This window comes from Eleginops maclovinus, chromosome 20 (assembly GCF_036324505.1).
Source record: "Eleginops maclovinus isolate JMC-PN-2008 ecotype Puerto Natales chromosome 20, JC_Emac_rtc_rv5, whole genome shotgun sequence".
In the NCBI taxonomy this organism is placed as follows: Eukaryota; Metazoa; Chordata; class Actinopteri; order Perciformes; family Eleginopidae; genus Eleginops; species Eleginops maclovinus.
In genome coordinates, this window is record NC_086368.1 from 5,715,139 (window position 1) to 5,731,219 (window position 16,081).

The 16,081-nt window shown below is 38.3% G+C and overlaps 1 protein-coding gene across 1 annotated transcript in view; it reads right to left on the minus strand.

Moving 5' to 3' along the window:
* Positions 1–16,081, minus strand: part of ptprt (protein tyrosine phosphatase receptor type T) — a 293,754-nt gene that overhangs the window by 216,814 nt on the left and 60,859 nt on the right. Inside the window, exons 3-5 of the mRNA XM_063910759.1 lie at positions 4,003–4,163; positions 3,184–3,294; positions 312–393 (exon numbers count right to left, since the gene is read on the minus strand). Of these exons, the coding sequence (XP_063766829.1) occupies positions 312–393; positions 3,184–3,294; positions 4,003–4,163 (354 nt within the window). The remainder of the gene's footprint in view (positions 1–311; positions 394–3,183; positions 3,295–4,002; positions 4,164–16,081) is intronic.

Below are 16,081 nucleotides of genomic sequence, written 5' to 3' on the forward strand. Positions count from 1 at the left end.
GAACATAGAGAGGTAAGTAGGCCACAGAGTGTTGCAGTAAGCAGTCTGGAGTTTTGTGAAGCAAAGTGTTTCTGTCAGATTTGAGTGATGAAGACCCTGAGTTTGGACCTTCTTCCTGGCTCTCTGCAATCTGTCTGCAATCTGTCCTTCACACAGCCTGTGTGTGTATGTGTGCGTGAGTGAGTGTGAGAGCGCTATAAAACAGATGATGCTCAGTAGGGCTACAGTTGTGCAGGGTCAACTATTACGATACATACACACACACACACACACACACACACACACACACACACACACACACAGCTACTTACGGCAGGGGTGAGCCAGAACTCGTATGTCGTCGATGGCGATGAAACCTGGGTGGCCTTGAACTGAAACCGCTTCAAATATCACCTGAGAGGGGAATAAGGAAGCAAAACAGAAAGGAAGAAAGAATTGTGTTGAGCCATAGTGTTCTATAAAAGAAAAAACCAAAAGGACAATTTTTCTCACACAACATCTTGACGGCCCTGAGAAGCTCATATAGAAACCCCAGGGGAATTTTCCACTGAAAGTCAGCAACTATTCGTCTCTACACTTCATCCCTTCATCCGTCTGTCTGTATCCTTATGCCAACCACATATGCCCTTCCTCCTACTCTTTCCTCTTGTTTTTCTTCATCTCATCCTCCTCCTTTTCTTTCTATTTCCATCCTGCTGTTATTCCCTCTTCATCCATTCCTGATACCTCTCCTCTCAATTACTTTTTTTTAAAAAATTATTGTTTTCTTCCTCCAATTTTCTCCCATCCCCTAATACAAAATATGTTTCTGTTTTTACATTTTCTTATCCACATAGCCTACTTCACAAACACTCTAAGGGTGACAGGCAGTCAGCAGGGCTGTCAAGGGGCCATGCACTTCTGACCCACACATACAGTATGTACACACATTGCACACGGACACACAGTCAAATATGTCTGTGCTGTACTTGTCAGGATCCTCAACAGTATAAGATGGAGCTCAGCCTGAATACTAAAGACTTCTGGGTAAACTTTACTGTCTTCCTTTCCCTCAAAAAAATAAATCCCCTGCTCTAGCTCACATGACAAGTTTCTAGACATCAAAGACAAACCTATAGTTACTTTTCTTTACTCTTATTTTATGTTTTCAATACGTTTTACAAGTGTGTTTTATCATAAGACTACCATACTACAAAAAAAAAACTAATCGGAAGATAAGCTGTCTCTCTGCATACTGTTTGACTTACTATACTCCATGTTGGTCTCATCAAAAGTAGTGATTTTTGCAGTGAATACAAACATCCCATCTTGCAGTTCAGAATGTGTTTAAATGGATACAGACCAGAATTATATCAAATTAATACAAATATGGCATAAAAATATGAAAAACATTGTGTTGTATCTGTGCCTTCATGGGAAAGTACAAATGTGTAATAATAGTGTACACACACCTTTTAGAGAAAAATATTTATTTCAAAATTCATCTTCTGCAACACATGTAAAAGAGGCTAAGAATAGAGGCCATTCAGCAGACATTGAAATGTTTACCGAAATGATTGTTTTTACCCTCACAGTGGTCTGGAATTTAATATGACAATGTTTTTGTCCTTTTAGTGAAAGAAAATGTCGTTTCTCCATGGGAGGTGACTCCTCGTTAGGGAATACACGCACACATTTATGTCACTTTGGTTAGCATTGTGTCATGCAGCTACAGGGGTGCCTTTATTTACTGAACACAGCTCAGTCATTAGGTAAAACACAGTCGCTTTTGGGCTACTTCAATAAAACATCACAGCAGGGTATATTTCTGTACCTTGAAAGGACCGGAGCAAATACACATAAGAAAGGGTCATTAAATAACAACATTTGGGTTCTTTCGTTTATACTTAACCACTATTTGCAAAAACTGACCTCTGAGTATATATAAAAAGCCTATGCTGTTATTGACTATCAAAACACTTGAATGGCTTAGTGAAAGCGAATGTTGGCAGGATTTTAGTTGTTTCGAGTTGTATCTTCATGGTTTATTGAAAATTAGCATTCCATGTTTTGGGCACAAATTGTGGCATTATGTCATTCTTTGAGTAAAATATTTTAAGTAACATATGTTAATTTAATTCCACACTGTAGGTAATTGTAAACATGAACTTAAGACATGGATGCCCAGAGTTTGTGTCCTTAAAGCTGCTACAGGCTATCCATTGACCACTCTCAGTTAAAGTTAGCCTAAAGTAATAGTGTGTAGCGCATTAGCCAGCTGTAACAGATATATTTTTATTTTTTAAATGTAAGTTCCTTTAAATTGGTGTTTTCCTTCTAAAAAAGTGATTATGGTTCTAAAGCCTTACCCTGCAGCTAACTTTGCAGCTAACTGTGGGGCTAGGTGTATGCTAACTAACACAGGATTGCTAACCATCATTCTCTCAGACTCAACACCATCCTAAAAAATATCGCAAATGTCAGACCTTTAAAAAAATATAACAAAGGAATGTCTCTGATGCTCTATGTTTACTAGCTGTTTAATAAGGGACCAGTTTGCTAACATATTAGCCAAAAATGTTAGCTAAACGTTAGCTTACTGTTCATTAGGCTACTGTGAGTCTCTTTGTGAATCCCTTAGCTGTCAAAGGTTGTCCATTTAAATGGCAGACATTTTAGCCAGCAGTAAATCACAGGTTGATAATGTGTGCCAAATAAATGCTACCTACCAGTTAGGTGTTGCAGTTTCATGGTGATGGTAATGTGTATGACTTAGCCTACTGCAGCAACCCAAATGACACCTGACCATTAATTAGTGTTATTACAAACACCTGTGTTTGAATGCTAACGAATGGTGCTAAGACAGCTGTGTTAAAGTGGCATTAGTTGAAAACATATTATATACAATATTTTCAGTTTAGCAAAAATGTTGTCTCTTTCCCACATTATTTGTCAAAACAAACAACTGCACCTCCTGGACTTGACTCTCAATGCATTTTAAAGGCAAAACGATTAAAAAGACAAAAAGCCTCAGGCAGGCCAGTCAAAATATAAAATATTGACGAATATCTGCCTGACACATGGAATAAGGGAATGCACTTATAGATCTTACTCACATTAAACAGATTTCTCTTGCTACTGTAGTAACTACATATATATGTGTGAGTGTGAGTGTGAGCGTGTGCGTGTGCGTGTGTGTGTTACCTGATAGGAGTTTGGCCAGAATGTAGAAATGGCCAGCTCCGCCTTCACCCAGCCTTCAGTAACAGTATCAGAGGCGTTCCACACTGGGTTACCCTGTGCGCCTCCATTCACCTGCAGGCACACAGTAGGAAGAAATAAAAAAGAAGAAATACAAGAAAAAATAAATACAAGGTTAAAAAAAACATTTGGCATTAGAACGTTTCCGAAAATTAAACTGGATTAGATTACTTTAAAACATCATGTGTAATCACTGTGTTAAGTCATGTAGTAGCTGCATCCCCACATCCATACATCCCCTGGATTTCTGCGAATGAGGCTCCCTCTAACATACGCTGCTCTTTTTTCTTTTAACAGCCTGTCCATCAGTGCTCTAAGACCAAAGTATAAAATATTAAGTCAAATATTCATAAACCTATGTTTCCTATTCTCTTTTGTGATTTGTTCATTTTAACATGTATTTTTCTCCATTGGTTTCTGTAAATAAATGTAATATTGTGTGTGTTTATTTCAGTTTTTCTAAAAGTGTAAGAGCAAAAAACATTCTCTGAAATGCAGTTTACTAAACTTTACTTTATGCCATTTCAAAGGGGATAAACTTGATTTTGTTTTGTTTGAATGGAGATCACCAGTTCTCTGTGTCCTTCTTTCTCAAATATACAAAGCCTTCTCTTACCACTCAATGGGACTGTACTAAACCCCTTCTTGACAGAAAAAAAGGGGTTTTTGTTTGTTTAACCTGTTCAGTCATCAGCCTCTTAATTTTCAATCGATATCTCCCTGTCAGTCAGTTTACTCACAAATACACTCAAACACACGTACCTTGATGTAGACATTGAGCGTGCCCGGGCTGGCTCCGTCCCGGCTGGAGAGGGAGTACAGGAAGTCGATGCAGTGGGTGTCATTTTCCTTCAAGGTGGGCATGTAAAGGTGAGCCTTCTGCCCTGATGCCCGGCCTGACGCATTCACAACCATGAATGAACCTACAGGCACAGAAACAGGAAGAAAAAGGATTAGGCCAGAGAGTGTAAAAATATGATCATAACAAAACAGGTTCACTCAGCGGATTTCCATATAAGACAAAAACAATGGTAGAATGTTAAATTTCTATGGAAGGGGATGAACCTGTCCAAAGGGCAATGCAGGGCCCACGCAAAGGTCTTTGGAGACAATGCTATTTAATGCTAGCTGTTGGCATCCAGAGTGCACTACTGTTCTTGTGGGATTTATAATTTACTTAACGTTTTAAATGTTAAGAGAGCTCTCATATGGTGACGTTACAATTCGTTGACGCTCTATTCAGTAATAAGTAGTATGTGTTTCAAAAGTATATTTTACTTATTTTACATACATATATTTTATTGAGTGGATGTTTTGGTTTAAAATGTATAGAATTAAGGTAAAAAGTGTTTAAGTATGTAATCTTTGGATTTGACGCATCAAATTCCATCACATGTTTCTAGATCTTGTTTTGTGTTCATCTTTTCTTCATACATTATAATGGCCTTGATCAACAAGTTTAAAACTGATTAGACTTGTTTCATTCTAATAACCATATCATAATTTCTTTAGCGGTAAAGAGCAACATCTTCCTGCTTGATGAACTTTTCTTTAAACTCTCCACTGTAGCAGAGATATAGTTTGATGGTTTCTGTATTGTTGTGCTGCAGAAAAAGTTAAGTCAGGTTTGGCCGCCATTCCTTTTACGCTTGATGCAGCAAAAAAGCAAAAACAACTCAAGCTCTTTTACACACTGGAGCCGTTTATCAGCGTCTTAATGTATCCACGCCCCGAGGGTTCTGAACCACGACAGAAAACACATTTTCTCCTTCAACTCGTGGTTAAAGTGTGTTTTAGTTTCTAGTTTATGGCACAGGACGGAGCTTTTATGGGTCGACCCGCTCCATTTGGCTGACTGCCATCGGAGAGAGTTAGAAGTGACTGGGAGACTATTTGGCAAGAGTGTGTGAGAGGAGAGATACTGAATCAAGCAGGTGTGACTGTGCATTTCTAACAGTTTCTGTGTGTGCATGGGTGCTCTATTGCACAACTGTGAAAGTGTCCTGATTTAATGTAGAATGAAAGGGAGAAAATGTGTGTGGTGTTGCATAAGAAATGTCATTGGATTATTTACATTTACCTTTTACTTTGTAAATAGATCTAACCTTATCAGTCTGTTTTAATTGTGTTGGAATAATGTTTGCATGTATGATGATGAATCCTACTGAACATTGCGGATTTTGAATGTAATTGTTCTATGAACAGTTTTCGCTCTTCAGTTTATTGCCCCATTTTTTTTATTGTTATCGTTATTTGAAAGGAGATTGAACAGTCTTTAAACTTTAATGTTGTGTTCGTACTTTCCTAGACAGCAATGTTATACACAAAATACTTCATTCACTGTAAACCCACACAGGTGGCTAAAACAGATTAAATCTAACACTTTTGCCTTGGTTAAATGGAGCTTATCTACAGACACACTGTGTGTGTTTGTGTGTGTGTGTGTGTGTGTGTGTGTGTGTGTGTGTGTGTGTGTGTGTGTGTGTGTGTGTGTGTGTGTGTGTGTGTGTGTGTGTGTGTGTGTGTGTGTGTGTGTGTGTGTGTATGTGTTAAAGTAATCTAGCCTGGGTGTCTAACCAGGTCTTTTCACAGTGAACCTCCTGATTACATTTCCTATTCACACCTACCACCACCGTGTAGACTCACACACCGAGAAAAACACACACACACACACACACACACACACACACACACACACACACACACACACACACACACACACACACACACACACACACACACACACACACACACACACACACACACATACACACACGTACACACATACATATAGATATACTCATCCACACACATACAAACACGCCCCATGTATACATCACTCTCTAACCAATTCTCTAAATTCATAAAGCATTATATTTCTGTTCATTTCTGCTTTAAAAAGGTCTTTAGAAAGGTATTGTTTCATTTAAAAGTAGCTGTTTGTTTTAAAAACACATGAATCATCTCAGAACACAGGCGATACCTGTGATGTTTGTAACCCAGAGACAACTCTCAACATGACAACTGTCACTGTAGGTGAAGAGGACGTGTTACAATGTACGTTAAAACTGAAAAAAATGACATGCCCACTCATCCATTCACACCATTTGATTTTGGACCATTACTTGCAAAACACAGATTTCTAAAAATGAAATATGGCTATTTTACACGTTATTCCCAGCTGTGAGGTCAGAGGGGAGCAATCTGTTAACGTGAGAAAACCTAATGAATCTGTCTTCCGTGTCACCACACACACACACACACACACACACACACACACACACACACACCAAAATAACTGGGTCAACTCAGTGCAACAAACGTTCCAGCACACAAAGCCACATGAGACCAATTGTGTTCACGAATACTGTTGAGAGTTTGAGATTCTGCTTTTATTTTCCACAGCAGTCAACATCTAACGGCAGGAGTGGCCTCAGCAGCATAGCACGCCCTCTGAAGTGCCTTTGAGCACAGCATTTAACCCCCAGGAGCTGTGCTGCATCTCCACATAGTGTCGATCTGTTTAAAATAGTATGTGTCAGTGTACACAGAACAGATCTAAATTAAAAATAGTAATGTCTCAAGAAAAAATAAATGAAAGAAGGTTCACATTTACAAACAGAGGCGAAAGAAGATTGCTACCTACAGTATAGGTAAAATTTACAATTCTACAGCGTAAATTGCTTGAGTGAAAGTTAAAGTCCTACATTCAAAATCATACTCCAGTAAAAGTACAAAAGTATTAGCGTCCAAATATAATACAATTACAAAAGTATTGTTTATGTTATATTGCGGATTTTAGAATCATATAGATAAAATTACTGCATGTGTTCATCACGTTAATGTCGCAACTGGTAAAAGTGGTGCTAATTTATAATCTAATCTTAAAAGCAAGACAAATCAAGGCTCTTAAGTAAAAAAAAATGTAATATTTAACAACAACATTCAGTGAAGTTAAACTAGGAAATATCATCATGTGAAAATACACACTTGAAGTTCCTAAAAGTTTTACTAAAGTACAGAACTTTAAAGAGGTTAAATTCCACTTTAAACTTTTTCAACTGACACATAGCACTTTTACTGTATACTCAGTATTATTCAATAACATTGATACAAAACTAAAAATTGTCTTGAATCACATTACGTGACACTAAGCTGATGCTTTTTATCCAAATTGACTAAAATGCACAATTATATCAGACATGCCTACAGGAGCAATCTTTTGATGGGTGTATTGCCCAATAACTCGTTGGCATAGACTGCAGAGGCAGGGCATTGAACCACAGACCTTCTGATTGGTATTCACCTATTTATCACCACAGCCACAAATATGTGTATAAAATATGAAATGTATAAACTCAACTGCAATACTATGACAACAGTCTTAGTATTTCAAACTATAGAAACCACATACATAACTCAAAGCTAATTAATAAGATTGAAGAAATAAAAGCTGTCTGAGCTGCCAAGGCCTTCAGACTGAACAGAATAAATGTGTGAAGTACTTGGTCAGCCACAGCACTCTCAGTGTGACTGAACTGTTTATTAATCGGACATATGAGGAAAAATGAGAATACCTGGTTTACAGTGGGGTTTCCTCCCATCAATAGAAAAGCTGACTCAGACAGATCAATAATAATAAAGGGTTGATTGTTAACACATAATACACACAAGACCTGGGATCAAGATAGTGGTCTGCAAGTCACAAGTCAAGACTGACTACATCCAAGTCAAGTCCCAAATCCCATCATTTCGGGTTCAAGTCATCATGAATCTCTATGTTTGGTGTAATTTTCCACCTGGTGCTCACAACTGTAAGATGTTTTGTTATGATTCTCTATAGAATCTTATCTTGGACTGTCCTTTCTTGGTTCAAACTAGGTTTAAATGGGAATTTTGGTGTTCACTTGTTGTAAATGAGTGGAGTTAAATATTACGTAATTAAAATAAATCTATTGAATAACGTCAACATTTTAAAGTAACATACTTTTAAATCTTTGGGGCATGTAAGGTATCAAGTATTTTTATGTCAAAATGCTCAAATCCAAGTGAAGTCAAGTTGCAAGCCTTTTTTGATGTTGTCAAGACGAGGCAAAAGTCATTACATTTATGAATTACATACGACTCAAGTCCACACTTCTTAAAGTCAAATCTAATAATTATTTAAAAGGTAAATGTACATCATGCATGTGCATACTGAAGGAGAACAAACCTCCTTTGTGTGAGAGGATGTGTGTTTGTGTATTACTGTCTGTGTTTCTATTTTGCGTGTGGGAGGACATGGGAGTTACAGAGTCCCTTTATAGGAGCGGGAAAGTGGTTATGAAAAGCATGGTATGCCAGTTAAGAATGAGTAGATGCTACAAACACATACCACACAAACACATCTTATCCTCCTATTTAAGATTGTTGTGGGACGTGCCTCCTATCATTTATATTCCATCCAAAGAAGCAGGTTGCTTCATATATTGCTTGAAGTATGATTATTTTTCTCAAATGTTCTGTAATTATCCCATGCTGTTTTTGTTTTTTTAATCAATAAACAAGAAAAATGTTGCATTCCAACAAAAATGTGGTTCAAATCGGAAGGGGAATTATTTCTGATGGATTCTGACAGGAGGTAATGAAAGGAAAGAAGGATGACAGTGAGGGAGGAAAGGAAGTACAGAAGGAGACAGGAAAAGAGGGAAGGAATGAGATTTAAAAGCATCAGCTGTGGAGCACACGTGACCTGAGCTGGATGACAAAGTACACTGTTGTCGTGTAACATTACTCTTCATCATCATCATCATCATCATCATCATCATAATGAAAGGCATTGCAAAGGAATCACTGGAGTCATACAGAAAAACATCACATTGGTCCTCGGCCCATTTCACACATTTAGTACACCCAATTCCCCCCCGAGGCTCTCACGCTCATTCGCACACACACTAACACACACACACACACACACACACACACGCCCCACGCCAGTGTTGGAACCCATATGTTCTCTGTCCTGAATGGGTAATGGCCATGAATGGTCATCATCACACACAAACACAGACACACATAGACAAATATATACGTAAATCCTATGTAATAATCGCTAAAGAAATTGTCTGGTCCCCTTCATGGCCTGATTTTTACTGTACTATTCATTTCCTGCCAAAACTCATTAATTTCCCTTTATTTTGATCTCAATTTACCCACCCATTTACATTTTTTCAGCCTAAAGTAAAGTCATAATCTAGGGCTTTTGCTTCTGCTTTAAAAAAGTGTTAAGGTCCTTTATTATTAATTGGTACACTCACAGAAATAGGAGGGGAATGTCATTTTCCATTCAGATCTATGTCAGGATGGTCAGAGCAGCAGTTGCATGTATGTTTGCTATTGGAATGGGCTAAATTAATTTAAAATGTATTTATAAACCACCAAGCAGTGAGAGCAAGAGTAAATTAGTAAAATATTACAACCAAACGCTCTTGAAACAATGTAGTGGAGTACGTTGCTTTAGCCATTTGAGAGACACATTTCCTCTGTTCCGTTCTAGTGTAGAACTAAAGCATGGTTATTTAGCAAGCTAGCTAACTATCCAGTTGGATGCTAGTTAGCTAGCCTGCTAAAGGGATAAGAGATAACAGAGAAGAATGTTAGACACACGGGCCTGCTGTTAGGCTCATTTCCTGTAACCAGTGAATCACTAAAGCATGCTTTAATGCTTTGTTTTCTGCAATCTTGTTTGAGATTTATCTTTATTATCAAACTATCCTTCCTTTCTGTCTCTTAGCTTTGCAGTAATCTGATAAGTGACAAGTCAATAATTGAAGTGCCATTACAAGAGCAATGGGCCGAAATGCAAACAACTCATTTAACCTTACTGAATTTTAGAATTGGAGCCCTCTCTTCCTCCATTTCATCCCATACACTTTCCATCATCCCGTCTGTCCCTTTTTAAAAATCTATTTATAATCCATCCTTCCCTCTCCCTCGGTCTTTCTGTCTAGCTCTGTCATCAGTGGCTTGTAAACACAGACACCTTGCCATTAGAGTGGAATTTACTTTCAATATCACCCGAAAGAAAAAGCTTTTAAAGCATCAGAATCTAATTCATTTACCCTTAATACAGCAAATGGAGCAGGTGGAGTGTCTGAATGTGTTTGTGCCATTGCGCGTGAGTGCGTGTGTGTGTGTGTGTGTGCGTGTGTGTGTGCGTGTGTGTGAGTGTGTGTGTGTGTGTGTTTTGTGCCTGGGGGGTTTGTCACTCTTCACAAAGATCCTAAATAGCTTCCATAATGCTTTTACATTGGTTTATATTGCGGTTTGCTGGCTCCCTTCATTTCAACAAAATACAAAAGCCGAATTTTGACATTTTGCCAACAGCTAGCGGTAATAAAGGAATGTAAGACACAAATAAAAGAAAGAAATCACAATGACGAAGGAAATGTTGGCAACTTTGTCTGAATAAGAGAAAGGAAGCTTGGTGGGTGCTCAAAACCCTAGAGGGCAAGGGTTCACTTCCAAACCAGGGCGGCAAATCTTAAGATACTTCTTCTTTATGGGTTTGCATAAAAGCCTCCGTCAGATAACACCAGTAAGATTGTTTATGGGTGTATACGCATAAAATATCTAATCATTTGTAGGTTATCTACATCTCTATCAAAGTACATAAAATATTCTTAGCAGCCTAAAGAAAAAAAAACTTCTATCTACATAAACTTTTTACAAAACAAAGGCTTTTCAGACATGAAAGCCGTTTGTGCAACAAAGCAGAAAGAAGCGCAAACTAAATCACTCTTTAATAGATCAATAACATCCGCATATTTTTCTGTTGAAACACGACGTCGATGCAAGATTTTCACAGGCTAAGATGTGCTCAAATGGCTCCCTGGGGTCCCTGCTCAAAGCGTGCTGGTTTTTGGATCTGTAGCTCTTAAATCTCTCCTTTATTCTCCTTATCGGATGTTTTGTGTCTGTCGTGTCTTGGATTAAGATATCCTCTGAGCATGGATCTCTTGTGGTTCTTTAAGCATCTAACAGCTCGGTTTACATTTGTAATTTAGACGGGGTTTTTTGAAATCCAGCTATATAGGGTTTGATTGGATGGCATGGTGAGACGTGTGTCCACATGTGGCCTGAAAATGTCCATCATACATATCGCACAGCTCCTTTGGCAGTTTTTTACTTCATCTTATGTTCGGTCAACTTTTTTTTACACCAACTTTTCTTTTCTGGGTTTTTTAAAGACTTATTATTTAAATGTGTCAAAATAGTTACCAGAGATAAGAGCGAGGCAGTGAATATGCAGGAATATTATTAACTGCTGTGGCAGAATGTCAAATCTATACTTGATGCATACCAGTCTGCAGTACGATGCTATATGCACACATGAACAAGACAATGTGAATTGTGAATTGTATGTCTAAGAGCAGTAGAAAAATATATTCAAATACAAACAAAGTGACTTGTGTGAATGAGTTTGTACCAAATAACACATACATTCCTCTGCTGTTAAGAGTAAATTATAGAAATATACTCATTAAAAGGCTCCTCATGGTCTTTAAGTGTTCAACACCATGCAAATCAGGTTAGTTAATTCTATAGCCATTTAAGGGCTAATATATACATATGCATCATAATAATAGTTACAATGATGTCTCATCTGAATTTAGGTACGCCTCTTTTATATATCAGCCTTCGACTGCGCAACATTCAGGAAGATAAGTAGAGCACTTATTTTAAATCAATATCGCACTCAATCATTTTCATTTAACTGTCGGAAGCCAACATCGTAAAAGTGTTTTTTTATTCGATTAAATGGGTAGTTAGGCAAGTGCAGCTTGCAACATTAAGGCTTAGGGTTTGAGTTTGTTGCATGTTACTGTCTGTTTGTCTCACTATCAAACTAAATCAGGAATGCCCCAAAAATGTATAAATAAATATTTGAAAAAAAATTAAATGATAATGCAGTCCTTGTGAGAAATCAGCAAACAGCGTGTATCTTCTGGATCGGACCCCCATAAAGAAACTCCTATTTGGATGTGTGTACACATCGTGGACACATCTGTATTCAGACTGTAGAGTTTGTTCATTTAGTTTTTCTGCTGTTAAATAAGGAAGGAATGGATGAAGTGTCTCTCACAGACAGACAAACACATACACACACACACACACACACACACACACACACACACACACACACACACACACACACACACACACACACACACACACACACACACATGCCTGCAGGCCATTGTGAAGCTGCAATAATCCTTTCCTAATAAGGTGGTAAAGACAGGGAGATTGGCATTATTGATCAGGCCTTTAGGGAAAACCTCTCTGTTTCCTCATAGAGAGCTAATCAATAGTGAGCCAAGTCACACACACACAACTGTAGACACGTAGACCCATACAGTAAATCCCTGTGCTTGATTTGACCCGTGGGAACATTAAATCCCAAAAGACCTTGCTGTGTGGGTCACTGGTACGTTGACCTATAGGAGATCGAAGACTGAGCATGTGACTGCTGACACTGGGGACAATGGATGCGGAGGTCGTCTTGTGCATTGCTTTGCCCTCAGGTATATCATCCGTCAATATGTGTGTGAGTGTTTGTGAAGGAGGAAATAAAATGTAGCTAAGCATGAGGGGTCACTCTGTATCAACATAGAGGGGGTTAAAGGGACAAAATAAAGTGAAAGAGGTGACAGTTGTAGATGGAGAAAATAATAACTATCAAAAAGTTGACACATTGAAGGGGCATGGAAAGGACAATATGTATATAAAGGAAACATATGAAATTAATGAAGAAGAAAGCGAATGTCTCCATGGTTTGATGTTCAAAAAGATAATCATTTTTCTCATACTGCCTGTGCTGCAGCACCTCTTTTCACCCTATGTCTGAAACCAGAGCCCAGTCTGCTCTGATTGGTTAGCTGGCTTTAGGTTTGTGAAATGCACTGTGGTGGACAAAAGTTTTACCAAAAGAACAAAACTCCAGCAAAGCATCTTAGGTTCCACACTTCCTGTCGGCTTCTGAAAGGGCAAAGTTTTGAGGGGACTAATTTATTAGTAACCAGTAATTTAGTCAAAAAGGGTGAAACTGAATGTCGTTCCTTACTTCTTCGCTTCACTGGTGGCCTTTGCCCGAGGACATCTGATGAAAATGGATGAGTATGTAGAAGTAGTATTAATGAGTAAAAGCAAAAAAACACGGAGCAAAGTCATATAGTCCTCCAACACAAAGTCACAACAGCAGCACATTTACATTCCCCAAAGTAGTTTTCATTCATCACACAGTCAAAACTCAATTTGGCCTTTTCATAAAAGTTTCATGAAACAGCTGAAGTTCAGTGGTATTTCCCTTTAATGAAGACGACCCCGCGGGGTTGATTCATTGCTCAGCCTAGCGTGTGTACATCTGAGGTGTGTGTGTGAGTGTAATTATGTGATCTTTCCTCGCGTCTCTAGAGTCCACAGATAATTAACAGTGGATAATAGTGTGTGTGCATGGAATGAGATGGTTTGGCTAGAGAAGGGGGCAGTGTTTGTGTGTGTTTGTGTCTCCATACGACATGTGTGAGCCATGTATGTTTGACCTCACACATTCTGTCTTATATTGCATGTGTAATGGTGTTTGGGTGTGTGTACGAGTCTGTGCGCTGTTTGTCTTCACAACACAAGCGCCTCCGTTTATGTGTGTGTGTGTTAACTCGGTGCTAGGTGACTCTTACACAGTGTAAAGTGAATGTGAAAAATGGTAATAGAGTTTAATATTGTTCCCTGCAAGGCAAATTTATGACACAGTGAATTTAACATCCGTTTCTCATTGAGACATTGATTTATAAATACACACACAAACACACTTCAGTGCATGCAAGTGCAGACAAAAGTTGTCCTGCACATTAGCACACACAAATACGCACTCCCAAATTGATGCACAAAAAAATCCACACACACACACACAGAGTAGAGGGAACACCTGCACACACGCACAGAGCTCTTTGGTTTCCATATATCACTGGGTTTACGATTGCTCTCCACTATTCCCTGATCTCCTCCCTGTAGCACTGAACCTGTGGGTAATTGGCTTTTTAATGACTTCTGCATTTCAACACATTTCCCATCTTGGTTATTTGCCTTCTCAAGCCTCATTTGAGAATTCACACTGAACAAAAGAGAGACAGGATGGAGGGGTGGACAGGTGAGAAAGTATACGGAACAGAAGCAGGGAAAAAGAAAAAGTAGGAAACAAATACATAAAAACACTCTCGACAAATCTGCTGCGACTGGGTTTTAGATCCAGGTATTGTAATGCAAATTAGACAAATGAAATTACAAAGACAAAAGGGAAAACCCTTGCTCAGGGTGGAAAATGTTTTAAGATGATTCAATAAACAGGGAAGTAAATGCATTTGTATGATAAGTAATGAAGTTGGCTCAGGATGATCAGGTTGATAAATGAGGCAATTTCACTGCAAAACAATTCAAAGAAATGTTATCAGGATAATGCCGTTCCCACTTGACCTTCAGAAATGTCATGACTGCAATTTCTGTAATATGCAAGGCTCCATTCTGTCCACTACCTAGAGCATTTGGATGTTCTTAAGCCCACATCTTTGTAAGAGCCATAAGGAATTCAAAGCTAATATTAAGATTAAAGGCCCTATATGTTTTTGGGTTGCTCCCTAGTGTGTTATACTGTATAGGTGTTTGTGCATGTGAATGGTCTGCAAAGGTTAAAATCCCTGCGATCCCTCCAAAGGGAGTTTTTCTTCCAGAATTGTGATTTATAAAATGATTATGTTTACTTTAAATGCTAAATTATTCCTGTTTACTTGTGCTTTGCCGTGCCACCCTTGTGGTCATTCCCACAACTACACGTAACTACTTGAAGCTGCCCATTCTTTTCAAATGTGTGTCATTAACTTCACTCTGGCCTTTTCTGAAGTTTGGATGCCACTACAATGACCATAAACTATTTGGCCAAGGGTTTATTTCAAATCTGTTCATATAGTTGTTGCCATTTAAGAAGATTTGTGATCTCATCTGAGAAGATGTGTTGCCGTTCATGTACTGTATCTGTTGGCAACAGATGAGAAGATTAGGGTGTTTACTGGGTGCAACTACAAATGTTAGTGTACTGTATTCAGTTGGTGCCTGATTGTTTCATTTACAGACCTGAACTACAGCTAAAATACATTTGTGTGAGTATAAATGTATTTTGCATCAGTGTTTTTATGTTGGCATGTATTTACAGTAGAATCATACTCATTTTACCTTTAAGCCACTGTGCATGTGGATTTATACTGAGTGTGAGTGGCATACCAAATACACGTGCTTGAAAATTCAGTTTGAGACAAGTATAGGGGAGACACCCAACATAAGGACAGACACAGAGACTGAAATAAAGAAATATATTCCCTACACAGGAAGCAGAGAAAGGCTTTGAAGTGCTACAGTAGTGTCAGCCAGTCCACAGAAAGTCTTCCAAACTAAAAGAAACAACCTTCATTCACAGTAAATTCATTTACTTGTAAATGCCTGGTAAATTACATGTAAGCACTCACTGACTGTAGTAAACATTATCATAATTACATAAGCATCTCAATGTTGCAACATCAGGAGTATACTTCCCTTACCGATCAAAAAGAAGACAAAGATTCAGGTCAAGGCTTTTAAAACATTTAGAAATCTTATATTCCAAGTTGGTTGAATTTGGAATCAATGGTGGCTCTCGGAATCATTCAGTAATTATGAAGATATATTTGTTCTGTTTTGTTGAAAGGTCTTTGAAAAATCCTCAGTTAAAAGGAAGAAGAAGACAAGGGCAGAATAGGTACAAATCTGGAATTGG